The following is a 26321-nucleotide window of genomic DNA, read 5'->3' as shown; positions in this document are numbered from 1 at the left end:
GTCGCATTCTGCCCTGCTTGAGGATCGTTCATGAACTGCTGCGCCATCTTGCTTCGATTGCTTCTCTTGCCTCTTGAGTTATCGAACCCATTGCTCTTCGGGAGCTTGCCCATCTCGGATACACTGACGCCCTTTAGATCTTTCAGAAGATCCAATACAAGGGCTCGCTGCTGGCGAGTATGAGCGCCGGGCTTGGCCATATACGTCGATAGCCGTTCAAGACTTGACTCGCTCACGTTGGGCAACGAGAGCAGCACATCGCTGGGAGTCGACGTGATAGGGCTGTAGTAGACAATAATAGCGGCAATCAATGCAGCCAGGTCCTTTTGGAGTTCCACAAAGTAAGGCTCATGAAACGACGTAATACAAGCCTTCAGCACATGAAGCGAGATGTATTCTCGGATAGCCGACGAGATTGAAGAGGGGATGGGGAACTTGTCTGACGCAAGATGTGCTTCCATCGGGCTTTGGACCACTGACTTGGGCAATTGGCCATCCACGAGATGAAACTCGGGAACCAACGACACGAACAAGCGTAGGATCATGCTACAACACCGAGTATCCCGCATTCGAATTCCATGGGCGCAAAAAACAAGCAGTGGCTCCACAATCTCATGGTGGGTGAGACAGAATCTGCGAAGGGTTGGATAGTTCTTTGCTTGATCCGAGTCTGAAGTACCCTCTCCATCCTCAATCGGTCCATCTGTGCAGCCATTAGCATAATCAGCCTGGGGGAACCAAAGGTATCGTAACTTACTGAGTTTTGTTGGGTCAAGAAAGTCAGCCACCATTAACACTGCGGTGTAAGTGACTTGTCGCAGGATACTCTCGGCCTTCATCTCCTCCTTCAGACCCGCCTCACCATCTGCAGCCACTTGCTGTTGACGCTCCATCTTGTCCCATTCACCGTTGATTTTGGCATCCATCTGCTGGAAGCACGCGGCCAGTACTTGTGGGAGAAAATGCTCTCGGCAGTCAACGGGGCAGTCGTCAACCAAGTACCGAACCAAATTCAGCAAGTTGCTTTGCTGGTGTGTGGACAACCAGACTGAATCCGCGAAGAGGGCTTTGGAGAGGGGTGCAGAGAGCCCTTGGAACCCATAAAACTGTCGTTCCAGGCGGCTCATACAGTATATAATGGCATAGGCAGTTTCTCTAACAAAACGCACAGATCCGCGAATAGTTGAGGCGAGACCCTCCATCGTGTTTTTCTTGTCCATCACACGCGCGTAAAAGTCGTCCTTGCTACCCTCAGAAATTCCAGCTTGCCAGAATCGATCGCTAAGGATTCGATTGACTGTTGATCGCATCTCACTGGGCAAGCCAGCCCAGTTGTCGGGGTTGTGGCATGCGTGTGCAAAGCTCAGGAACTCGAGCAGATCAGCTAGGATATTGGAAAAGCCATCTTCCCAGAGCGCATACGAAGCCTTGAAAGCATCTGAGTTCTTGTCGAGCCTCTCGACCGAGAATGCCAAGAAACTCTTGGTTGATCGAAGTGGGAGAAGCTTGAGACGTTCTTCGAGCTCGCTTTGAAGAGTGAGTCCTTCAGCATCAAGCTCACGAGTGCCCCAGTCATGGATCTCATGTGCTCGGTGGTTGGCCATGTAGGCCTGGGCCTTGTCGAGGCCCAGCAGCTCGCAAAAGCTACCGTATGACTTTAAAGAGTTCCGAACGTTCTCGTCCTGCCATTGCGCCTTCACAGGATCAATGAATTCACGAAGCTTTTGAATCTTGGCGTCGGCACTAACGCCGGTTGCTCGGTGTATGATGATGAACAGAAAACTACGATAAGCAATAGAGCGTTTCTCATCGAGTGAACCGGATGACATCATTTCATTCACCTTGTTTTCGATTTGGTCGTATACGCCCAAAAGATGATCTGGCATCTCTGAAGCCAGTCGCTGTAACTCAACCATGCTTTCGCCCTGCAGGTCCTTGATGGAATCATTGAAAGCGCGATACTCTGGCTCAAGGGCCGGCCATGTCAGCAAAATGTGCTCCAAAACCTTGAGCATGAAGGTAGCGTTCTTGTTGAGAGCTGTCGTGGAGAAGTAGACGAGGAGCTGTAAAGTTCGCTTCCTGATCATTGGGTCTTCGAATGTCATTTCAAGTATCTTGTTACACCACGTTTCCAAATTCGCTTCCATCTCTGGACCACGTTGTTGATGATCCTGGGGGCGGTGTTTACGCCACTTAGTGTACCCCTTGAGCGTAGCTTCGATAACAGTGAATTGCGCATCGACACGTAGGACTGGCATGGAATGCTTGAAATAGTTCTGCTTGTCCAGAGGAGGCTGACCATCGTAGAGGTGCTGTAATAGTTCTTCGGTACGGTTAAGAATGTGCGGGATTGCGTCTACCAGCTTTAGCTGGACAACGGCTTCGATGATTTGGGAGCTATACCGGCGGTAATTGCCTAAGAAAGCGTGGCGCTCGGGAATTGTATCTGTATCCTCCATCAGATAGAGGAAAGTGGGATCCTGAGTATCCTCCGGCAGGTTCTCGTAACGGACCAATCTTGAACTACATGTCTCTAGAAGGGGCGGGATGAGAGGAGAAACATGTTCGCCGGGGCCGATGAGACGGTTACTGAGAAGTCGTGTCCAGGTGACGAGGACCGGGATCGATACCATCAAGCTCTGATGTTGCACAATTTGGACCAAAAGTCCCAGGAACTCGTCTTTGGCGGCTTCAGCGGGTAGCTTGGCGAACTTCCTATCAAAATAATCGCCCAGGCATGAGAGCATCTCTGACAACTTCTTGAGTGTCTGGTACTTGTCCTCGTCAACATCCTCGGGATCCACAGCAGACCATTCGAAGAGTCGCCTGCACAAGTCAATTGACTCGCGATTGTACATTGGAGCTACCAGCTCTCGGAATTCCTCGTCGTTGAAGTTGGTTCTGCAGTAAAGGGCATGGAGAGCTTCGAGCGCAGCCTTTTGAATGGAGGCATGTGACGAGGCAAGACCAACGCACAGAACTTCAACACAACGTGCAGAAGAGATTGCCTTAGGGATTGCCCAGGGCATTAGTGAGAGGAGGGAAGATAAACCCTTGTGTATGCATAGCTTGACTTCGTCGTTATCGCTGTGCGCCGAGTTCAGACAATAACCCAGGAATTGGGATAGCCGGCTCAGCCAACCATCGTCACCATATCGTACAGGTGGACCGGGCTGTCGATTGGGAAAGGCCTCGACCAGCACCGAGGTAGGAGTGAAAATCTCGACGCACGCCTTGCTGAGAACGCCTTCCCGCATGGCCACCACTGAGTCGTCTCCAGTAAAGACCTCGTCGGAGAGGTTCTCGAGGATAAACATGACAAGCTCCTTGTGGACAGCTGAGTCGGGAACCTCCCAGAGTTGGTACAGCATAGAGTCCATATCCATCCATTCTGCTCCCCAGCATCTCTTGGCAACCTCAACCCATAGTTGGGCTGTCTTGTTCCGTATATAGGCTGGGTCTTCTTTCGCGATGGCCTGGCCGAGATTCAAGACCCATTGCCGCACAGCTTGTGTCTGTTCTGTGGTGTAGGTGGACCAACGGTATCGGATCGCATGTTCGAGTAAGGAGAGAGCGTAGTGTCGGACGACAGGGGACTGCGACTTGTCGGAGGCGAGGTTAAAGCCTTGCAGCGGCGCTTCATCGTGATCCTTGACCTCCTCTAGATAATCTTGAGCTGTCCTACGATCACCGCTGGTCGCGTATGGGTTATGGACGATCTCGAGCGCCTGCTGCATCTTGGCAACGACGCCCGACGTGCCGTTGGTTTCCATGCTGTTGTTGTTTCTCGATGATTCACGACGGATTAAATTCCACTCTTAGGCTATACAGACACTAAGAGTGATCTAACATTTATGTCAGCCACTAAATCAGTATCGGTTTCTATGCAACCCACCTGACGTGGTAGAGATGTAGGCCAAAGTCGTGAAAGGAGGAGGAGACACGGTTTGTTTCGTCGTTTGTTTTATCCTGTTGTATTCACGCAGGACTCGGGCGTGGCTTCGTTTGCGATGAGCAGGGAAATGTGAAGCAAATGACGATAGGCGACAGGGCAGGCAAGAAGAATCGGAAGTAACTGCCCGGGGTTTAAGATGGGGTTGGATAGGAGAAACAAAAGCCAAAGTAGAGCAAATTATAGTAGGCCAAAACCCAACCCAAAAGTTTGTTATGAAAGGCGGTGAAGAGAGAAAAAGGAAAACCGACAGTGAAAAGATTGGTTCAAGTATCAAGTTCGAAGTTTGAATGTGAGAGAGAGGTCTCAGGGTATGAGATAAATTGGTCGCTGGAGGCAGGAGAGACGAAATTAGTAAGACAGCTTAGACAGTTTAAACTACACTCTTAGGCCATTTATTTTCGTATCCTAGAGTTAACGGTACCTAGGTAGGTACCACCTACCTAGAGCAAAGTGTTGGGCTAAAATTGAGAGCCTGGAGCTCTCAGGCTGAGGAAAGAGCCGAAAGAGTAAAGTCGAGACCAGTGAGCTGGAGAACGGGCCTGCCTATCTGGACCTTCCATTGGTGGTGGGGTAGTGGCCCCTTGTCCTGAGGGTATCAGAAAAATTGGCCGCTAGAAGCATAGGAGACGAAATTAATAGGTCAGATTATGCTATTTAGACTATACTTTTAGGTTATTTATTTTTATTGTCTCAGACTTGAGAGGTCAACTTTTCTGCTACCCACTAGTTTGTGAAACAATTCACCTTGCAGCGCATCAACAGTTGACAAAGAAGAGCTCTTTTAGAAGCTTTTGTAAGTGAATAGGAGACACGAAAAGGCTTCCCAAGGCTGGGTCTGTCTCAATCCGCTCTGGCATTTTCCCTCCTTTCCTCTCCACTCTCAGGCATTGATGTACTGTCATTTCTTACAGCTCTCGCCTTACCAATGCTTGTTCATTTCTTCACCCTTTAGCTAAATGTCTCCATGCACGTGTTCGGTGACACCTACAGATGGGTCCATTCAATGGATCGCTCATGGGGTCCTTTGTTCCTACAGTAGGCGCCTTTTAAATCCTGGGCGTCTTGCAAGGGGGGTTAATTCAAGTAACCTAAGCTGCAAGGCTGAGATAGATGGATACGACAGGAGGGTAACGCAGCTCCAGCTCCAGCTGCAGTTGTAGTTGCAGGTATAAATGCTTTCACTAAACCAAACCCATGGACGTCACTATTCATGAGGGGTTGAGGATCGCCATGCCACAATCCTATTTCGTTTACCAGCCTTAGTTTTACGATACCAGCATCGGTGAAGGTTTGGAATTTAAGTACGAAATTACAATTGGCCAGCAAGTGTTTGTTTGTTACGGTCTATCATGAAAGTACCCTCAGGGTATCAGAAAAATTGGCCGCTAGAAGCATAAGAGATGAAATTAGTACGTCAGCTTATGCTACTTAGACTATGGTCTTTAGGCTGTTTATTTTTGTACCCTAAGACTTTAGAGGTCAACGTTTCTGCTACCTACCAACTAGAGTACAAAGAACTATCCGTCTCTAAGTTCTAGGCCACTCTGCAAACAAAAGTCAATCTATGGCTCATACTTCCAAAAACAAAGCAGCTTGTCATAGAAGCTAGTCGATACACACCACAGGCTTTCTCCCGCTTGATCACTCCTCACAAAATCACTGCCATAATTCATGCTCTTGTGCTCTTCAAATCTTGCCAGGATCTTGCAAGACCAGTCTTGTTCTTGCTTCAACTCCAAATTGACAAGCCTTGCACCCGCGTGCATGCATGAAGCGAGGATTCTGATCTTAGTTGAGTCAGTGCCCTTTTGAATATTGACAAGATCCAAACGCCAAACGCCTCCTCCCATGTTCTCTTCAAGTGCCAGTTCGACCTTTTTCATGCCATAGGTCTCGTGCAGGTCGTGTATAATGAAAACACGTAGGTTATCGTCGTAGCTGCCTGTCACAACAACCCTCCCATTGTTCTGAGTGAATAAAGGGAGTGGGAGAATTGCGGTGACTCCTGCGTCGTGCATTCCTTTGATGGTGATGGGTGAATAGGGCTCCTCACAGGGGGGATCAGAATCATTGGGATCCCAGACACAGGATGTATAGCGGAGTATTGAGTCATCTCCGCCGCAATAAGCTGTAGCGTGTGACTTGTCGTCGTTTGAAGCAGCTGTCCCTGAAGAAAAGGCGATGCACCAAGCCTCGAGTGAATTGGCAATGTTGAGCTCTGTGTAGTCTTTGATGCAATATTCCTCATCCAAGTGCAGGAGTAGTGCAGGGCTTGTCGATGTTGTTACACCGATTACATTGGGTATCTCGGGGTGCCAATTACACTGTAGGAACAAAGAATCCTCTCCAATATCTTCGCATCGACTTGTTGAGATGTGCTGTAGGGGTGCCGAGGAGTTCTGTGCAGAGTCCAGCTTGAATACGGCCAGAGTGCCTGTACTGGATACCACAGCCAGGATATTTTGCTTGTCTTTGGCTGGGTGAAAGCGAAGGTCCAAAATTGCTGACGGTTGTGAAACAGTCTGAACTAGATGGCTATGCAATTGTCAACTTCAATGAGAAATTATACATGACAAAGAAACTCACAGCTTAGCACCATCGACCTTGAAAGCCAGCAAGCTTCCATTACGGCTTTGTGGTGTCTTGGCAGTAGTAGTTACATGCTCATCATCGTCGTCATCTTCTTTGTCCTCTTGAACATTGTCTTCATTCTTTTCAAGATTGTACGTTCCCACTACAAACAAGTCTGGATGCGCAGGGCAAAACTGAATGCAGCTGGGAGGGAGGCCCAAGGTTAAAGACACCTCTGAAGATATGATCTTTGCATTATCCATTGGACGATTGTTTCGAGGCTAATGAAGATGCTGGGTTTAGAAGGCTCGAAGCAAATAAATCTTCGTGATAGAAATGGGGTGCTCGTGGCGGGGCCCCTCTCAAACTGGAAAATGCGTTGAGGCTCATGTAGGCAATATCTATTACCTGCCTACTCTGTACTGTTTAGGTCAATAGAAATTGGTGAGCCCAAACAACAAAACGCCATGGTCAATTACTTTCAAGCCATACATGTTTTTGTTTTCTTTCATCAATAGCAGCCAATTAATTAATTGATCGATTGCAAGGTTGTCGGTCACTGCAGGGTATTCAAAGCTTAACTGCCAGGTTAGCGCTTCATCAACGCGAACTTGCTTTTGCGACTCCATCTCCTGACCTGGGGTAGGTAAAGTAGACTGTAGACAATTTGTCTTCTTACGTCAACACGCGCTTCACTGTTTGTTCTTTATCTTTGGCGGGTACACCGGATCGAAGAGCCATCGCAGTTATTTCGCATATAAATTACTTTAAATTTTTGACATCGGCTCTTCTGATTGTGTTTCTAACCACAAACGCCAAACTTAACACCTTCAACGTCATCGCATAGTAATACTATTCCTCCACCTCTACTTGATATTTCATATATCAAGGCCATGGATCACTCCGATGATTCTGACTTTTATGGTATTACTCGACGTCCATCCATTTCTTATTCACTTACTCACTGACGCAGGGGACGAGGAGACCGTTATAGACCTCCACCGTCGTGTACAAGATTTTGATGTTCAAGGCTGGATGCTCCAGCAACAGCAAAGCCCTGGAAGACCAATTCCTCGCAAACACATCCATGCAGACACACCACATCTCCACAATCCTTATGCCGGGGTGCATTATGCGTGGCAGCTCACCGAGACTGTAGACGAATTTCTCACACGTATGCCACCAAGGACAACAGACATCACAGAGGACACACCCTGGATCTTCATATGCAACCCGTATATCGCCCGTGTGGAGAAATCCTTGGCACAGAATCAGCGCAGCAAGGGCAATGAAGATGAAGCCCCCGAAGAAGAAGGCAGCAAAACCGAGCTTGTCGTGGAAGGCGGCCTTGAGCGATTGGAAATTCTGTCCAAATTCCTCGAGGGCGTTCGAAAAAGCAGAAAAGTCCCTGCAGCGCAAGAAAGAGAGATGAGCGTAGAGAGGAAAAAAGCTTCTGACGATATACTGCACTTGGCACATGTTGCCAAAGTCAGAGCTGGCAAGGTATGGATGGAGAGAAGCCCTTCACGTCAGCCAACTAACATCAGTAGTGGATGCTATTCTGCCCGCCAGCAGAGGTCAATGATGTGTGGGATATCATCGCAAAGGCAACAGCCAACAACGAGCTTGGCATTGCAGCAAAGGTTGCTCCTCGACCAGCCGACGACGATTTTCGCAAAGATCGGCTGGTCTGTGTGTACACGGCCGACTTCGCAGACAAGGCCGACGTGGGCAGGGTCCTTCAGAAGCTGCGAGAGCTCAGATTGGTAGAGATTCGCGGAAGACCGATTTACTATAAGCCAGGTGAGTCATGTTTTTGGTGTGCTTATGTTGCTGTAAAGGCAAGTCTGACACAAATCGGTAGATGCATATACGTACATTGGGATATCTTTCGGAAATCCATGGGGTCTGAAAGCGTCGATCTATAACTCATCTGACATCTTCCAAACCTGACAACACACGGCAAATGACTCATCCAAGCGCAGAGAGGAGAGCAAGAGGTAACAGCCCAACAGGTACCTCGGAAATCGGGCAATGAGGTGTGAGGGAAGCAAAAGACAAATCATATCATCATAAACATCGTACCCGATAGACCAAACTCCAGCTATTCAATAACAAACATGACAATTCCACATGACACTCGATGCCATCGCTGCCTGTTGCCCTCGGTATTCAACCATTTCCACTACCGGCCATCCATGATTTGACTCCATTAAAACAAGAAATCTCACGCCCATGTGAGATTTAGACGTTGATGATCTCAAGGTCGTTTGGTCCAGCGTCGAGGTCGATGTATTTGAGAGGCAGAACAAGCCGATATGCGCTGTTGCCATTTAGGTAGTAGCGGTGCAGTTTCTTGGTACGCAGAAAACCAAGCTGCTCATATAATCGCATGGCGGCAACGTTTGTCTCTTCCGTCTCGAGGGCAATCTCATCGGCGTTGCGTTTTGTCATGGCGTCAATGGCCTTTTTAACAAGGGTTGTGGCAATGCCATGGCCACGGAAGTCAGAGGCAACAGCCAACATGGCGATATAACCTCTGCGAGTGGGGTTGGAGTGCGAGGCATGGATTTCCAGCTTGCACACAATAACACCAATGAGGGATGAGTCGACTGGGTTCAGTGCCTAGAGAACTTTGGTTAGACAACGAAGGCTTGATATGAAGAGATCAGTCTAACCATGAAGCAGAGGTGTGCCCATTGGCAAAGAAAATAGCGGTACACATAGATGCTATAAGGCTCACTCAAGTCCTTGGAGATCAAGGCCCGGATCGCGGGTAGATATTGAGCTTCGAGAGCATGTTCGTATTGGACGTAGCGTAGTTCGCCAGGGAGATTCTCGGTTTTGGTAGTGGCCATGGGATTGTAAGATTTTTGAGATGATGGGGGTACTCGGACGTAATGTCAGAGTTTAGTACTAAGATTTATGAGAAGCAATGTCGAGTTCAAGGTAATGTTTGAGTGAAATAAGATGGTGAATATATATGATGTTGAATGTGTTTTAAAACCGGATGTCGACTTTTTGATACCTTAAAGAGGGGCAGGTGGAAATGGAGCTCGACCGGTATCGGTGAGTCGAGGGATTGAGGGGTAATTCGAGTTAAGGATGGCAGTTGTCAATGCAGAGATGGAAGTAGATGTTGGTCAAGGTCAGATCAGCGAGAGTCATATTATAAAAAAAAGCCAAGAAAAGAAGGTGGAAAGATCTTGAGATTGAATTCAGGCGTTGTCGTTTTGGGGGTGAAGTGGCAACATCCCAGCTAGCGGTCCAATGCAAGCGGCGGGCCACGAGGGCAAGGCTTGCAGGGCAGTTGGCGGACAGGTTGTCAAGGGTGGGGGGCTCTGCCCGCCTCGCTACAGCTGCAGTCTGCAGTCTGCAGAGCCAAGAGTACTGTTTTAGAGCCTTTTGCTCTTCATGTAGGGGGTAGGAGGCGGGGTAATTACTGTACTCTATCTGTGCACTTCCAAGTCCAGATCAAAGACTGGCACGATTATCTTCATGGGTACTTGCTAGGTTCCATTGCTTGGGTCCATGGTCCGATATAAGCGCTGAATTAATAGTAGGAGTAGGATATAAGGTCTGGATCCTTCTCAACTCCATAGGATCCATATGAGTGAGCATATGACATCCTACAATCCTCAACTCCAAGATCCAGACACCCAAGTGGTATCAAGAAACAATGCTTCGCTCTGACTCGTCTAAAAGCCTCCCGTCCCTTTGCAATCTTGGTCCCTCTCGCATAATTCCGCCGGCAGTCTAATCCCTTGCAGTGCCGGCCTTATCTTGGCTTTGACGTCAGGTTCCTGCCTATCAGGAACCACCGGCATGTCCTTTCGATCCGATGCCCGAGCTCCCTCCCTCTCCAAGTCCCAAGACCTACGTACGTGCCTCGTATTTTCATGTGACATTCGGTCGCAACTTCAAACATGGCGCAACTTTTTAATCACCGCAGCAGTTTTAGTCTATTAACCAGTAGCTCTCGGGCTAAACATCAACCCCTTTCTACCCATTGGAAAGCATATATAATATGGACATGTGTAGATAAATGCCGCCAACAAATGAGACACTTCAGGATCGAGACCCCGGTTTTTGTTTTAGAGCACGCGCCAACACTTGATGGGCGTCATAGCTACGTACAGTTAAAGAATTCTTAAACGCCAACCTTTCCTCTACATTAGTAGTTTGGTCGAGGTTCAATTTTTCCCTCCCCAACCAGAGACTGAACCATACAGCGCCTCCGAGAGGCCTGCTTTTCAGTCGAAAACATGGGAAAGTCCACTTTACGACGCCGGAATGGCCAAGATGCGACAAATAACGATAGCGCCGACGCTGACGACACTCCGAGAGAAGAAAGCCCAACGGCTGAGCCGACCACACACGTTCGAGTTGTTCAACACGCCGTGCCCAGAACCCGAAAACGCCGCAACACCTTCGTCTTCTTCCTTGGTAGTTTGTTTGGAATTATAGCCGCCGGATTTTTCGCTTCCAGCAATGATCTTATTGACCTCCCCGAGTTTACCGACTTGTCGATGGATAACTTGATGGATGTTCTACCTGCCGGCTTGATAAAGGACATGCGCGACCTTGTTCAGGGCGAGCGGGACATTGCCGAATCGTACGAGCCATTCTCTGTTGGCGAAAAGGCTCGATCCGAGGGTCTAGGAGTTCACCATCCTATGATCATGATACCTGGTGTTATCTCAACTGGACTCGAATCGTGGGGTACGGCTAATATCTCGAAACCCTACTTTAGAAAACGACTTTGGGGTAGTTGGACAATGATGAGAGCTCTGGTTATGGACAAGGAGGTTTGGAAGAAGCACGTCATGCTCGACAAGAGGACGGGCCTTGACCCGCCTGACGTAAAGTTGAGGGCTGCCCAAGGGTTCGATGCGACCGATTTCTTCATCACGGGATATTGGATCTGGAGCAAAATCTTTGAGAATCTCGCATCCATCGGCTACGACCCAACGAACTCGTTCACGGCTGCTTACGATTGGCGCTTGTCGTATCCCAACCTTGAGGTACGGGACCGCTACTTCACTCGGCTAAAGTCGCATATCGAAATCGCGGTGGCCACTGAGGACAAAAAAGTCGTCCTCGCATCACACAGTATGGGGAGCCAAGTCCTTTACTATTTTCTCCACTGGGTGCAGTCAGAAAGAGGCGGACGCGGTGGGCCGGATTGGGTTGAGCGTCACATTGACGCCTGGATCAACATCAGCGGATGCATGCTTGGAGCAGTCAAGGATTTGACCGCTGTGCTCTCCGGCGAGATGCGCGACACAGCTCAACTGAACCCGTTCGCTATTTACGGCCTGGAAAAGTTCTTGAGTAAAGAGGAGAGAGCCGAGATCTTTCGCGGCATGCCCGGGATATCCTCCATGTTGCCCATCGGCGGCAACTCTGTATGGGGTAACTTGACCTGGGCTCCAGACGACTTGCCAGGCCAGAACCGTTCATATGGATCTCTCTTGAACTTTAGGGTCGGTTCGAACTGGACAACTCCTGATCGTAACTTTACCGTCGAGGAAGGTGTGTCCTATTTGCTTAACACAACGGAGGACTGGTATCAAGACCAGATCAAGGGCAGTTATTCTCGGGGCATTGCTCATTCCATAGATGAGGTCGAAGCCAATGAGAATGACCCCAAGAAGTGGATCAATCCTCTCGAGACGCGATTGCCACTTGCTCCTAGCCTCAAGATCTACTGCTTTTATGGTGTTGGAAAACCGACCGAGCGAGGGTACTTCTATAAGCCACCGGATCAGCCATCATTGACCAACCTCAACATCACAATAGATACGGGCTATACCGAAGGAGACGTAGATCATGGCGTTGTCATGGGCGAGGGAGATGGTACCGTGAACCTCCTCAGTACAGGCTACATGTGTAATCATGGCTGGAATATGAAACGCTACAACCCAGCAGGCGTCAAGGTTACAGTTGTCGAGATGCCTCACGAGCCGGACCGCTTCAATCCTCGAGGAGGGCCTCGCACGGCCGACCACGTTGACATCTTGGGGCGATACAACCTGAACGAGTTGCTGTTACGAGTAGCGAGCGGCAAAGGTGACACGATTACGAACTATGTTGTGAGCAACATCAAAGAATATGCATCCAGGGTTAAGATTTACGATGATGAGGAGACTTCATAGAACAGGCGCCTCAAAACGCTGATAGCGCCGCTGGAGTTAGTGGAACTGGTTATATTGGTCACTGCAATCGTTTCCATGGTATGGTGTTTGGGAGTCCCCACGATAGACTTGTTCTTAAAACTCTTGCTTGTATCCATGATACCCTTAAAGGTGTGGAAACACCCTGATCCAAGATGGATCCCGTGAAAGGCACTCGGAGTATATATGAGTTTGGAATATTAATAGCATTTGCATGCATACTGTGATAGTTTAGGAAATTACGAGGTTGTTGCCTTCAACTGTGGAATGCTGTGCCTCCACTCCAAGTGCTTTGACGATCTATTTAATGCAATTCCTTTCGTGAAGTAACAGTCCTTAATAAAGATAATAATAGGTACCGTAGATAGTCGTGATACTTCGTAGAGCTAAGATAATCCATAATCTTTCTGTTGGAACCAATCCAATGCCGATACGTGCTATTGTTGTTGTCGCTGCATCGCTGGGTAGTCCCATCTGCCAAGACACCATTTAACAGGCCTAGATGAGGTCACGGTACAGGTACAGCGAACGACTTAACCTGAAGCAACTCAGCTCGACCCCGCCACCTCAATTCTCGAAACACAACCACAGCCCAAACTCGACATTTTTGCTCCATCTTGACTGAAGTGGGAGATGACCGCTGTGTCTGCACCTCCTATTGGAAACCATTGCCAGTCAACTGCTCGTATTGCTGCCTTTTCTCAACACAATACCGCCGATCAAACCCACCTCACGCATTTCCAACATCAGCCCCGGCAACAGGACCCGATGCCTTGGTCCCTGTACACCTATCAAAGCGAGGATCATGGCAGATTTCGAAGAAACATCTTCCCCTCATGAGGAGGATGGGGAACAACTATGGAATGGTGAGTGGTTGGCGGTCTATGGATGCTACTGAAGTAAAGGACACGAATTGACCGATTCTACAGATCTTGATAAATGCGTCTCGAGCAAATGCGATTCACACGAAACGATCGACGATGCCCTGCGCAACTGGATAGATTTGACGAACCGTCTGCGAGACTGCTATCATGAAACACAGGATGAAGTCGTTGCTTGCGCGCGGATGCTTCTCGCCAGCAGTTTGTTCCGGGACAACAAAGACTACGTTCGCACCCAGATCATATATAGTCTACTGCAGGAAGACGAGACAGGACCGCTGCACGCCATAGTTTGTCTGCTTCTGCTCGACGGCTGCCAAGATGACACAATGTTCCCTCGCATGGTGAACGAGGCCTGCTTTCCTCGACTCCTGGAGCTTATCAATGATCGCCGGGACCGGGGGCAGGATCCTCGACTGCACCGACTTCTTCTGCAACTCATGTACGAGATGTCACGTATGGAACGACTCCGAGTTGATGACTTGACCATGGTAGACGACGAATTCGTTCACTATCTTTTTGCTTTGATTGAGGAGCTATCTGATGATGCGCATGACCCTTACCATTATCCTACCATTCGAGTTTTGGTGAGCAATCCAGTACCCCCCTCATCTGTAACGATGGCTGATATGAGACCAGCTTGTTTTGAATGAACAGTATATGCTTGCTTCTACCGACGTCAAGGACCCATCTGCTCCGAAACCGCGCCTGACAAACAGAATTGTCAAATGCCTGAGTCTTCACGGTGCTTCATTCCGAACGTTTGGCGAAAATATCATCCTGCTTCTGAACCGAGAAACCGAGACTTCTTTGCAGCTGCTCATCTTGAAGCTGCTTTATCTGCTATTCACAAACAAAGCGACATACGAATACTTTTATACGAATGACTTACGAGTACTCCTGGATGTCATTATCAGGAACCTGATGGACCTGCCCGATGAGAAGATATCCTTGAGACATACCTACCTGCGGGTGCTTTATCCGTTGTTGGCACATACACAACTTAGTCAGCCGCCACATTATAAGCAGGATGAGGTTCTTCGCGTGCTTAATATTCTCCGGGGATCTCAAAATGTACACTTTGCACCTGCAGACGATACAACACTCCGCCTGGTTGATCGTGTGTCCAAGGTCAAGTGGATTGAGGAAGCGCAATCACCCACAGTAGGATCGGGCGAAGCTGAAGTTGCTCGAAGATTTCTAGGTATCAGCCTGTCGCGATCGCAAACAGCGAGTAGTGTCAGTGTGAGCGATGTCGCGGCAGTTAAGGAGAAGCCGGGAGTGCAAACACCGAGCCGATCAGGAGAAGGGGCTGATGCTGGTGAGTCGGAGGTAGAAGAGGGCGTTACGATTGCTCCCAGGCCCAAGAAGCCGCTGCCAGAGGTGCCTAAGCATCGCCATGGTGTCCCATTTACACAGAAATTTGTCAACGGCGTACAGAAGAAGACGCCTCCCCAGGCGCCACCACCACGCCGATGGGGACGGATGAAGACGGTTGAGAGGCCTCCTGCAGACCCAGCACCAGAGCAGGAAGCGTGATATAAGTTTGATTCACTGAGCGTTATTCTCCGCGTTGGGAAGTTTAAGGAGTAACATCCCGTTAAGCGGGGCGGCGCCAGTTGATTCTATCGTGTGCGCTAGGGGAGATTTTCGGTTTGACGACAGAGGGCGTTGTGGAGCTTTCTGCTGCACTGTACTGTACGGCACTGGACACAAAGCATCAGGCACGGCGTTTTTTGGGTGATTTTGGTCATGAGAGCATACGGCCTTGTAAGTCATGGTTTTGGGGAGATTGTAAGCAAACTGCGGCAAGCCACTTTGTGTGAAACCGTGTGTGAAGAGTAGTATCAGGATTGGTCAATACCTGCAAGAGATGGATAATTGATTTTTGACAATAACAATGTGTCGTGCGTATTGCCAAGTGAGTGAAATATGCACCATGCAACATGTTGATGATATCTTGGACCAGTATCTCCTGAATATCCCTCACTGGGTAGATGTCACCGGCAGTCATTGTCACAGTGCCGAGCCGGGATCTGGCCTGCACAGCCCAGATTAACTTAGATCTGGTTCCATGAGTTTTGAGACGAGCAAATCAAGGTCCACATGTCAGATGCGGAGAAAGACCTCAGCTTTCCAAGGGATTGATTGCAACAGTATGAGACTGAGACATTTGTATTGAATGTAAACAATGGATTGCTGGTCTGAGCCCTTGTGCAAGAATGATCAAGTAATCTCACTTGACATTAGTGATAAAGACTTTAACTCTTGTGAGGCCTCTCGAGAAGTTGGATTAAGTAAGTCATTTCATTGACCTCGACGAAACACTGAAACAGCAAGTTGCAGATCCGGAGGGCGGCGATGCCGAGAGGATCTCAGTTTCAACTGACGACAGTGGATAAAGCCGTGAAAAGCCAAGGACAAAGTACCAGCACGTGAAGATAATTGGCCGTGCATACGATTGGGCAAAGCCTGGAGATTAATGACGATCGTCGTTGGGCCGCAGCTTTAGGTTGAAGGCATCGCCAGAAAAACCAAGAGATGGTCCCTTTTGAGTGCACTCAACTACGTCATGCAGCGTCCGTCAAGCGTCGGTCATGGTGGGGAAGACGCTATAAAAACTGGCTGAATGCAGCTATGATGGGACTTTTTGAGTACTTTGAGCTTAGAGCCCGATGGGTGTTTCAGGGGAGCAGGTTTTGGGATGATCAAGTACCGATCGGGTACTGTCGATTAGCCCCTTTGGTGTAAGTGCCTGCAAGCTCTTGGCGAGCCCATCCCTTCCATCTCCAAGATTCAGTTGATTGACTGCATCATCCATTAAACAAACAACACAAACCGATATCACTAAACATTAATCACAGGCAAAGGGGGGAAACCTGGCTGTGCTACCAGCCAACTTTCCAGACTTGTTGACTCAGTTCGCAACCACGTTTTCTCTTTTTATAGGTATAAACGATTCAATTTCTGTGCCGAGTTTTCCATTTGTGAAGGTCTAACGCAGGTGCTTCAACGAACTAGAGTCTCCTCCTCTTCCTCTACGGAGCTCCATTGTGGAACACAGACAACCAGAGAACCCTTGATCTTCAATCAATTGCCCGCTGATTCTCACTCCTCTACTCCACAATAGAAGCTGTCTGCATCCGCTCCGCCTGCCGGTACAAATCAAATTAAACCAAACGAAACAGAAGCAGAAAGCCAAGAGCCAAGGTGCGTCTGTCGTCGATTCAACATCATCATTTGTCTCAGAAGGTTCCTCCACTGCAGAAAAGACGCTAGTCTCACTCGAACGGGCCTCTAGTTTCGGTAGCGTCACATCTGCCAGCGGTCAGTTGTGCGCCCATTGCGTCAACACCACCATTGTCCCGCGCATCGAACACCCTGATTTTCTGAATCTGGCTCATGTTGGGTTCGCTCGCTCTCAGTCTCAGCACTCATCCACTCAGCGCCATCAATCACTGATCACTACTAGTTTACTGACTGCTTTAGGTTCTAGGTTCGTTTCCAGGTTCTGTCCCTTCGCTTCCGTCTCGGGTCGTCCCCATCTCCTTGTGGTCCATTCCGTCCGTTGTTTCTGTTTCTCTCTTTTAGTCTCGCACAGTCCATTATCTTAGCTCAGCTCAGACTGCTCCCAGACGTACCGTAGGAGAAATAACAACGCCACCTCCGCCATGGATCTACCTCCTTCTCACCCCCAATCTCAACCTTCGTCATTTCCCCAACAGCAATCTTATACATACTCGCACGGCCAAGATCCTTATCCAGAATCATCACCTGCAGTCGCCGGCAACAACGCACATCCATACTCAAGTCCTCAATACGACGACGAATACCATCTCTCAAACTCGATCCACGCACCACAACCGCAGTCGCGACAGCCGGGTCGTTTTACCGAGGAATGGGATGCAGCGCAGCGAGGACCTTCTTTACTATTTGATCCCTCTACCAACGTCGCAAACATGCAGCGCAGCAACTCGGTACACAGCTTTGTGAGTGGCGATGACCAGCAGCTTCCGGGTCGCCAGAACACTCTCAAGAAGAAGAATTCGGTACGCCGAAATGGAAGCATGAAGCGCAGTAGCAGTCGTCGCAGCATGAGAGCTGGTAGTGTCAAGAGTCTTGCTCTGCAATCCTCCTCTGACCATGACGAGGGCCATAGTGCCTTTTACTGCCCGGTTCCTACGTCAGGCAATCCAACCGAAACACTTTCCAACCGTTTCCAAAACTGGAGAAAGGTGCTCAAGGATCTCATCGCATACTTCCGCGAGATCCAAACCCATTATGAGCACCGCTCCAAGTCTCTTCTCAAGCTCGCCAATGTCTCCAACAACATTACCACCCCACCTGGTTTTCTTCAATCAGCCGGCATAGATGACGCCCTCCAATTCCTTCGGGACTACAACAAGAACGCTATCCTCGAAGCCAACAAGGCTAAAGAAATCGAAGAGGATGTGATTCTTGCGCTCACTGGTTTGCGAAGTGACCTTCAACAGAAGATCAAGGAAATCAAGAACCTTTCAGGCGACTTCAAAAACTCGGTCGACAAGGAGATGGACCATACTCGTAAGGCTGTCAAGACTCTCAGTGATATCTTGGGGCGAAACGAGTTGGACGAATCCTCCACAACTGGCAAGCAAGACCCATACTTGCTACGCCTGGCTGTCGACCGCCAAGTTGAGCGTCAATTGGATGAAGAGAACTATCTGCACCAAGCTTACCTCAACTTGGAAAACTCGGGACGAGAACTAGAGGCGATTGTCGTCGGAGAGATTCAAAAGGCTTACAATGCTTACGCCGGCATCCTCAAGCGAGAGGCCGACAACTCTTATAACCTTATTGGCGAACTTCGAGAGGGCCCTATTGCCATGCCTAAGGACCATGAATGGATGCATTTTGTGACTCACGATGAGAAGTTTGTGGACCCGAGCATTCCACTCAGGACTGCGGACCAGATTCACTACCCTGGACAAGATCACGAGGCAGCCCAGGAGATTCGAGCCGGATTGTTGGAGCGTAAGAGCAAATACCTAAAGAGCTACACAGCCGGCTGGTAAGTTTCTATCCGCGTGTAATAATGATCGAGACTAACTTGGACGATAGGTATGTACTTTCCGCTACGCATCTTCACGAATTCAAGACCGCGGATAAAGCGCAAGCCCCCGTTATGTCACTTTATCTTCCAGAACAGAAAGTAGGATCTCACTCGAACGAAGGTGGTTCCTCGAACAAGTTCATCCTCAAGGGTCGCCAGACAGGCGGTATGCACCGTGGACATACCTGGGTATTCCGTGCCGAGAGCCACGATACTATGATGGCTTGGTATGAGGATATCAAGGCCCTTACGGAGAAGACCGCCGAGGAGCGAAGCCAATTCGTACGCAGCCATTCGAGAAGCCTCAGCCGATCTTCCCGACGATCAGTCAGTAGCGATGGACTGGTTGATGACGAAGACGAGGAGCCTTTCACGGCTGATACCGAATCATTTACCAACCCGGGATTGAGGCAACACGAAGCGACCCCCCGGCGATCTCAAGCAGGTGGGCGGTTCCCATCTGATATCCAAGTCAATAAACAACGTGGCTTACAGGCCCCTCATTCGCCTTCTAGTTTAAGCTCTGGCTTCCAGGACAACAAGGACCCCGCTGTCCCTCCCATCGTCACGGGTGGTCTTTCTGGTCCGGCCGCCGGAGAATCGCAGCAGACTCGGGACTACGGTACTGTTCACCAGACCCCCTTGGATGAGATGCCCTCGCATGCTGCCATTGCGAGCCAAAAGGCTCACTACGATGGTGTTAACCCTTATACAAGCGAGCCGGTCAACCAGTCTCCTGCTGGACCGGCTTCCTTCAACCAACAGCAGCAATATGAACAGCAGTACGAGCAGCAGCATCCGATTCAACTTTCGGAGTATGTTGATCAGAGCCACAACCAAACTTATCTTCCAGTCATGATTCCCCAGGGTAAGGAGGAGCGTAACGACAATTTCGCCAACAATGAACAGCCCCGCTACGATGATCAGCCTAACAATTATGCCATGGAGCCACGAGAGGGCCAGTATGGCAGAGATGCTATGAGTGGAAATGTCCATCAGACATCAAGCTATCCACAAGCCTCATACGAGCCACAGCCTTCTTATGACCAACAACCCAACTATGATCATACCAATGGCAATGCCAACGGTGGTAGCAAAATCAACAACTACACTTTGACCACAGTGGGAGAGGGTTTCCCCCGACTTGATGGCGGCGCAACCCATGGGGTTCAGCCATCAACTCGACAGGCTGAATCAGTGTACACGGACCGCGACTCGGTTTTGCTCCAGACAGATGATGAAGATGAGACCCCTATGACCCGACCGTCGGTTAACAACCGAACTGAGAGTCATAACACCATCTCGAACTTGCACATTCCTGGCGGATACCCAAAGAGCAGCTACGCGGCATAAGCAAGATTGCTGTTGTTGTTTGAGTCTGATTTTTCTTTTATGAAGTTGATGTTATTTCTTTGGACAACATGTATGAATGGGGCGGACAGAGCTGGTTGGTACTGAAGAATGGGCAAGACATGTTAAATGGGCTGGAAAGCAAGTGTCATTACTGGGAGGCGCTGGCTTCAGTGTGCAGTTTAGGTGGGACAATCATGGTTATTGGGATATCCCTCGCTTCGTTTTTGTATTTGTTTGTCACTTGTATCGGCCTTTAAGATATCTATAGTCTGCAGCAATTGATTTGAAAAGTATAGCGCGTGTATAAGAGAACAGCTTCGTTGTCGAAATAAGTTAGACACTTGGAGTCTAAGTCAAGACCATAACTGTTCGTGACTTTTCTCGCCACCCCATGCTAAGGAGGGTGCAGAAAACTTAGGAGTTTGACAAAGAGTGAGAGAAATAGTTAGTCTAAGAGGCCGGCCTCAATAACGATACAGTGGTTGAATTATTTTGTTCGCTACATATATCGTCGAGTTTTTTTACACTTGATGACCGACTTGGATTATGCCGGCTGATATAATCTTCCGCTCCGGTTCTGTCGACCAATAACATTGCTCAAAGCTAGCTCCCGCCAACCTTTGGTGGACACTCTCTTTGCAAAATTTCACTCGGGAAAAAAAAAAGTTAGAGCATCGACCTACGCGGACGACCAAATCTTGACGAAACGACCCAAAAACACCAACTACGGGCATTATCCGAAAAAAGGAAAACGAGCGTTCGAATCGCGAATCCTTGATCCATCAAATTTATCCCAATTGGCGACTGAGCGCAAACTCGTTTATTCTTAATCATCATGTCTTTCCGAGGAGGTTCGCGAGGACGCGGCGGTAGTGGATTTGGAGGCCGTGGCGGTGGTACGTCTATCTTCTCTTCTTATTCTGACAGGTTGCACCTGAGAGCATTGGTGATTTCGGGACGAGGAAATCGCCAAGAGCAGGGCAATTGAGGCCGGGGGCCGCGACAGACAGCTATTGAAGAGCGGTGTTCGCATTCGCAAGATCAAGTACTAACGAACATGTTATAGGCCGCGGTGGCTTCCAGCAGCGAGACATGGGTCCTCCTGCACAGATCCTCGGTGAGTTTTACTACAATGACATCTACTCTCTCTCCAATGTGTCACCTGCTAACACCTCTCAGAAATGGGCAAGTTCATGCACGCCTGCGAGGGCGAGATGGTCTGCGAGTCCATCAACCCCAAGGTCCCCCACTTCAACGCCCAGATCTTCCTCGAGAACAAGACGGCCGTCGGCAAGGTCGACGAGGTCCTCGGCCCCATCAACCAGGTCTTCTTCACCATCAAGCCCACCGAGGGCATCCAGGCTACCTCTTTCAAGGAGGGCGACAAGTTCTACATCGGCTCCGAGAAGCTCCTGCCCCTCGACAAGTTCCTTCCCAAGCCTAAGCCCCCGCCTGGTGCTCCCAAGCTCAAGCGCGCTGGCGGCAGCCGTGGCGGTGCCCGTGGTGGACGCGGCGGCTTCGGTGCTCGTGGTGGCGGTCGTGGTGGTTTCGGCGGTGGTCGCGGCGGCGCTGGCGGTTTCTCGCGCGGTGGTGGCCGTGGCGGAAGCAGTTTCGGTGGCCGTGGAGGCCGTGGTGGCAGCGGTGGTTTCTCACGAGGTGGCGGTGGTGGAGGCTTCGGTGGTGGTCGTGGACGTGGTGGTTTCAGCCGTGGAGGCCGATAATCTCCTGGCGATAACAAGGACTACGGATCACTTCTGCTATCGAGGAGGACGAAGTCAACGCCTCAAACTGCTGCTGTAGTACAACGCGACCCACGAAAGCCGTTTATAGGGAGGCGAAGTCGATGGAGAGAGAAAACTTCGGGATTTAGGAGGCGGGAAAGAACGAAAGAAAGGGATCACATGTATTTTCTCCGGCGTTGGATGGTTTCTGATTTTCCAAAGTGCTTTGCTTGATTTGGTTTTCCCCCCACTGGCTCTATATCCCCAATCCTGCGATGTTCGTGTGGAGTTTGTATTTACAAACATGAGGATTCAACAAAGACAAGAGAGAGGACAAAAAGAACGGGCAACCTTTTTTACTTTATGTATCTGGTCATTGTGAAAGATATATGTACACTGTGAAGGCATTATTATGTAAAGTCATATCCAAGCTCATGGGGTATAAGTAGGCTCGCAAGCCCTCAAGCTCTTTCAACGCCAGGCAAACAATTCAATGAAATCAATCCCTACGACGCCGAAACACTGCCGCGCAAAGTAGACCCAGTGCTAGGATAAAGGCCAGCCCTCCAAGTCCTAGGCCAAAATACTGTGCGTCGCGGTACCCTCCCAAAGGGTTCTTGTTATTCTTCTTTCCCATCTCTACAGCTCCTGCCATACCAAGCCCAACGGAGAAAGCGAATGCTGCCGCCATGTTGGTAAGGCTACTTGCAAGTCCCAGCTGTCCTTCGGGAACATCGCGCCCAAGCACTGTTGAAGCGGTGGGAATAATCAAGACCATACCAACACCCATAAAGATAGCACTGACAAACGAATTTGCCCAATACTCCTGTTTTGCTGGAGCTGCAGCCATCAAAGCAGAACTGATCAATATTGCTATTGACGAGCTCACCATGGCAAGCTGGGCGGTGAAATCGCGGTTTGCGAAAGGCCAGCAAGCAAAGCCAACGACAACACCGATTACTAGTATCGGGACAAGACTGGCGCTCGTAAGTAGAGGCCCCCATCCTCTCAGGACTTCGATGAACTGGGCAAAATACCAGACCCAAATCCCAAACGCTGCCGAGGCGGCAGTCACAAAGCCAAGTGTAATACCAGCAGTGAGGTGGATCTGCTTGAATGGTACCAGAGGGTGGCTGGCTTGAGACTCGAAGTAATTAAACAAGGGAATAAGCAGGCATCCTGTAAAAATCAAGATGTAGGCTTGCGGGGTATCCCATCCTACGATAGGTATTTGGTTCCAGCCAACACTGAAAAGAACCAACGCAGATATGCCAGTTACAGACCCAAAGACATCGAGCCGTCTCCAAAGGTTGCCTTCGAAGTTATGGACCAAAACTCTCTTGGCGGGGACCACAAGCATACTCGTTATACCAAGGGCCGTGCAAACTGCAGTCAAGCAGTAGAAGGCCCATGGCCAGGACACGTATTTGGCGAAAAGCCCTGTCATGACAGAGCCAACGACGAACCCACAAGGGGCAGAGGCATCGAACAAGCCCATGGCAACCATCTTACGAGGCCCGGGAGGATAGGCTCTCAGCAGTAACCCATAGCCATTGGGAATAATGAGTGCTGGACTGATGCCTTGCATTGCACGACAGATGCAAAAGAAGACAGCTCCTCCGGAACTACCCACGTACATGCTCAGGCCAGCAACGAGACTCCAGAGCGCAAACCAAAAATATCCGGTGACAAAGGCTTCTCTCTGACCACATACGTTTCCGATCCGATTTCCCAAAAGAATAATCGCAGCATAACTCAGCATGTATGCTGAAGTGAACCACGCAAGATGTGTCGCACGCTCTGGTTCAAAGAATGATTCGCCAATTCGCCGTGCCGATGTCAATGTTTGCGCAAGACTGGCATATGTCAAAAGCTGGGCCATGCAGATGACAGCAACAAAGAGGCCTTCGTTGCAGGGGTGATTAAACACAATCTGTCTTGCTCCTTCGTGCAGAGGTTTCCTACGCAGGCCCTGGGTAGCAGACGAAGAGCAGTATGGATCAGAGCCTGCGCGTATATACGTAACTGTACCTAGTGGTAACTCCCGTGTACCCATGTCAGGTCTGAGAACCATGTATTGATGATGCTGCGTCGTCGCTCTGAAAGCTTCGAAACCTCTCGCAGATTGGGCAAGTCCGCCGCGGTTGACCGAAAAGCCTGCCGGATGCAGACCTGCATTTGAAGCTGGAGGTGCGTCAAATTGGTGATCGGCGAGAGTTATAGGAACGCTTAAGCGATGAATTGGTGTGTGAGGAGTGTCCAGTCGTGGTGGTAGATTTGGTGTTGCGAGTCGGATTAAGTCTTCGGGCATGTGAGCAGAAGTTTCAGTCATCTCTGGCTCGAGCTCTCGGCCAAGGAGAGAGTCCGTTTCAGCATTTGGATGCCGTCCTGACATAAGCACGGTAGGTATGCAATTTTTTCGAGGAGGTGAAATGGGCGACACGTCCGAGACAGTCATTTGGCTCACTATGTCCATGTCCAGAAGACCCTGGGACACTTCACTGACACTCGATGGGCTTCGAGCGTGTGAGTTAGAATTAGAATTGGACCGATTGTTGGATTGTGCATAACTGCGTGGCTGATAAGGGTTGATGTTCGTATAAGTGGGAGCTGGAGCTGCTGGGGAGTAACCGCCATGCTGTTGTTGGTAATGATGACGAAAAGATTCGGTTACGGCAATCATTGTATCTGTGACATGCTGAATGGCAGCATTGGAACGATTGGTTTGTCGACGAGCCTCAGACTTCTCAGTGTCTTTTCGTGATACGCTCCGTAGGGGTTCCATTGTGAAGTTGGTAGGATGCGGTAAGCAGAACCAATGTTAGCAATGATCGCTCCTCATATCCTTCCCCATTTATATCGGTTGGTTCAGCGAGTGGTTCGTCTAGGAAGGAACAGGAAATAAGTAAGACGCTAGATTATATATTCAGACGAAGCAGCATTGCTGAATCAGACAACCAAGAGAGAGGGATAACAGGAAACAGCCCGACAAGACATGATCAGGGACGTTTGGGGTAATATGTTGATAGAGAGGGTCGCGGCTGCGCTTACAGCCTGCAGCTCAAGACAAGGGTATTATGACCGCCTTGTAAGTGAAGTGGGATGTAAGCCGTCAGAGCTGACTCGCTAAGGTTGGCCTTGCAGTAGAGGCTCATGCTCAGGCCCAGGGTCCAGAGGATTGGGGCCTGGGAGCTTCCATGGCTTATCCTTGTTTGGGTTTGGGTTGATACTTGGAACCGAGATTGAGGGTGGGATGGATCATGACGGCGAACCAGAAATAGAAGTCATCGATCAAGTCAAAGTGAGAAAAGACAGTTTACCCCTCTTGTGTGTGTGCAGTGATCTACTCTCCGATTGTTGGTCACCCAGACTAGTTAGCTACTATCTGAGAACAGTATCACATTGAGTGACCTAAATGACGGCTAGAGCCTAGAATGCGTAGACTAAATCGCCATCGTGTTTGCAAAGTCGGTGATGCTTCAAATCTGGCGCTTAGGGGAGTAGTCTAGACGTTTGGTTGGTTCGTGCATCATCATCTTGTTGGTGATTTTGGTGAAAATAAGCCGTTGGTGTTGGTGATACAGTAGTCTATAGTGGGAGATGGAGGCAGGGGCAGGCGAAAGCGGCTGCAGCCAACGCCAAAAAAGATAGTCGTAAGTACGTTAAATCTTGGCGGGGAAAGAGAAGGCAAGAGGCAAGTATGCGCTCTTTCCCATATTGTCACGACATGATTCTCATTCTCTTGAGCAACCATCATAGGAAACACACATCATCGTCTTCATCAAGGCAAATGTAACTCAACACCGAATTGGGTATTATTCTTCACGCATCAATGATGATCATGATCAACTTAGATTGCTACCATACTCATGCCCCCGGTCCATCACCAACGCACAGCCACTCGTCCTTGCTCCAACGTTTCCTAGTGCATTGTTCACGTCTCACTCATCCTCCAGCACAGCCTCAATAAATTGCAACCCATGTCTTACCCTAGACATGTTCTTTGGTTCTTCCAGTCATGCTTCGGTACCAGCTACTGCATGTTCCAGACTCTTCCTGCTGCGTTTGGAAGTGTTGATTGGTTTGTGTAAAGTTGGTGTAGGCAATCATTTAAACCTTGAGGTTTTCTAGGTTTGTTGTCTGGTGGAACATAAAAGACAGAATTCTTCCTCTTGAACCCTCTTCTTGATGGAGATCTCAATCGTCATCACTTACCATCCGCCCATATTTTTGCTTCCCGGTAAATTCGGCAACCAAGCCTCGTCATGTTTTGTCGGTCTACTGATAGCAGAGCCTCCAGTTACACGTAAACAGTTGAAACTATTTTTGGTGTTTATCCATCTTCGTGGCTCTGTCAAGCATCCACCGAGCAAAGACTCAAGGACTCGTGACTTTCATTCATTACCAATGTTTGACCAAGTTGTATAGGAGTGACCGCAATTTGCTGCCCTATAAGAAGGGTTAGTGTGCAGATCCAGTAGGATTCACCCCATCCACATCTTTCTCTAGCGAAATCACTACCTCCATGTTCTCATTATTGCTGGTTGGAATAGTCAGTAAGCGATCAGTCCA

At 49.3% G+C, this 26321-nt stretch overlaps 9 protein-coding genes across 9 annotated transcripts in view; 5 read left to right on the top strand and 4 right to left on the bottom strand.

Moving 5' to 3' along the window:
- The window catches only part of FGSG_06379 (uncharacterized protein), a gene marked incomplete at both ends in the record, with an annotated part of 3974 nt that extends 201 nt beyond the window's left edge, over window positions 1–3773 (bottom strand). The window contains 2 exons of the mRNA XM_011326739.1: window positions 88–703; window positions 758–3773. Of these exons, the coding sequence (XP_011325041.1) occupies window positions 88–703; window positions 758–3773 (3632 nt within the window). The remainder of the gene's footprint in view (window positions 1–87; window positions 704–757) is intronic.
- A 1744-nt stretch (window positions 3774–5517) lies between these two features.
- FGSG_06378 (uncharacterized protein) lies at window positions 5518–7020 on the bottom strand (the record flags this gene model as incomplete). The annotated part of the gene is made up of 4 exons (XM_011326738.1): window positions 5518–6490; window positions 6542–6666; window positions 6943–6948; window positions 7006–7020. 4 exons carry the CDS (start codon window positions 7018–7020, stop codon window positions 5518–5520), a joined length of 1119 nt encoding a protein of 372 aa, XP_011325040.1.
- A 399-nt stretch (window positions 7021–7419) lies between these two features.
- Window positions 7420–8479, top strand: FGSG_06377 (uncharacterized protein; the record flags this gene model as incomplete). Its single annotated transcript, XM_011326737.1, has 4 exons — window positions 7420–7450; window positions 7500–8029; window positions 8077–8329; window positions 8391–8479. 4 exons carry the CDS (start codon window positions 7420–7422, stop codon window positions 8477–8479), a joined length of 903 nt encoding a protein of 300 aa, XP_011325039.1.
- A 291-nt stretch (window positions 8480–8770) lies between these two features.
- On the bottom strand, window positions 8771–9384 carry FGSG_06376 (N-acetyltransferase C complex catalytic subunit MAK3; the record flags this gene model as incomplete). The annotated part of the gene is made up of 2 exons (XM_011326736.1): window positions 8771–9151; window positions 9205–9384. The coding sequence occupies 2 exons, from the start codon at window positions 9382–9384 to the stop codon at window positions 8771–8773; spliced, it is 561 nt and encodes a 186-aa protein (XP_011325038.1).
- Window positions 9385–10591: 1207 nt separating this feature from the next.
- Window positions 10592–12978, top strand: FGSG_06375 (uncharacterized protein). The gene has a single exon (XM_011326735.1). It carries the CDS (start codon window positions 10792–10794, stop codon window positions 12682–12684), a length of 1893 nt encoding a protein of 630 aa, XP_011325037.1. The 5' UTR covers window positions 10592–10791; the 3' UTR covers window positions 12685–12978.
- A 529-nt stretch (window positions 12979–13507) lies between these two features.
- Window positions 13508–15122, top strand: FGSG_06374 (uncharacterized protein; the record flags this gene model as incomplete). Its single annotated transcript, XM_011326734.1, has 3 exons — window positions 13508–13568; window positions 13632–14170; window positions 14223–15122. 3 exons carry the CDS (start codon window positions 13508–13510, stop codon window positions 15120–15122), a joined length of 1500 nt encoding a protein of 499 aa, XP_011325036.1.
- Window positions 15123–17254: 2132 nt separating this feature from the next.
- Window positions 17255–20353, top strand: FGSG_06373 (uncharacterized protein; the record flags this gene model as incomplete). Its single annotated transcript, XM_011326733.1, has 2 exons — window positions 17255–18633; window positions 18684–20353. 2 exons carry the CDS (start codon window positions 17255–17257, stop codon window positions 20026–20028), a joined length of 2724 nt encoding a protein of 907 aa, XP_011325035.1. The 3' UTR covers window positions 20029–20353.
- Window positions 20354–20697: 344 nt separating this feature from the next.
- Window positions 20698–22194, top strand: FGSG_06372 (uncharacterized protein). Its single transcript, XM_011326732.1, has 3 exons — window positions 20698–20924; window positions 21095–21145; window positions 21208–22194. The coding sequence occupies exons 1-3, from the start codon at window positions 20864–20866 to the stop codon at window positions 21747–21749; spliced, it is 654 nt and encodes a 217-aa protein (XP_011325034.1). The 5' UTR covers window positions 20698–20863; the 3' UTR covers window positions 21750–22194.
- Window positions 22195–22248: 54 nt separating this feature from the next.
- Window positions 22249–24534, bottom strand: FGSG_06371 (uncharacterized protein; the record flags this gene model as incomplete). The annotated part of the gene is made up of 2 exons (XM_011326731.1): window positions 22249–22928; window positions 23112–24534. The coding sequence occupies 2 exons, from the start codon at window positions 24532–24534 to the stop codon at window positions 22249–22251; spliced, it is 2103 nt and encodes a 700-aa protein (XP_011325033.1).
- Window positions 24535–26321: the final 1787 nt, after the last annotated feature.

Source organism: Fusarium graminearum, chromosome 3, assembly GCF_000240135.3.
Source record: "Fusarium graminearum PH-1 chromosome 3, whole genome shotgun sequence".
Classification (NCBI taxonomy): Eukaryota; Fungi; Ascomycota; class Sordariomycetes; order Hypocreales; family Nectriaceae; genus Fusarium; species Fusarium graminearum.
The sequence above is the reverse complement of the archived record's forward strand: the minus strand, read 5'-3'. Positions and strand labels throughout refer to the sequence as shown.

Coding starts and splice junctions, on each gene's coding strand:
- FGSG_06372 (XM_011326732.1), top strand. CDS start 20,864: ATGTCTTTCCGAGGAGGTTCGCGAGGACGCGGCGGTAGTGGATTTGGA. Junction 20,925..21,094: donor ATTTGGAGGCCGTGGCGGTG/GTACGTCTATCT, acceptor AACATGTTATAG/GCCGCGGTGGCTTCCAGCAG. Junction 21,146..21,207: donor TCCTCCTGCACAGATCCTCG/GTGAGTTTTACT, acceptor AACACCTCTCAG/AAATGGGCAAGTTCATGCAC.
- FGSG_06375 (XM_011326735.1), top strand. CDS start 10,792: ATGGGAAAGTCCACTTTACGACGCCGGAATGGCCAAGATGCGACAAAT.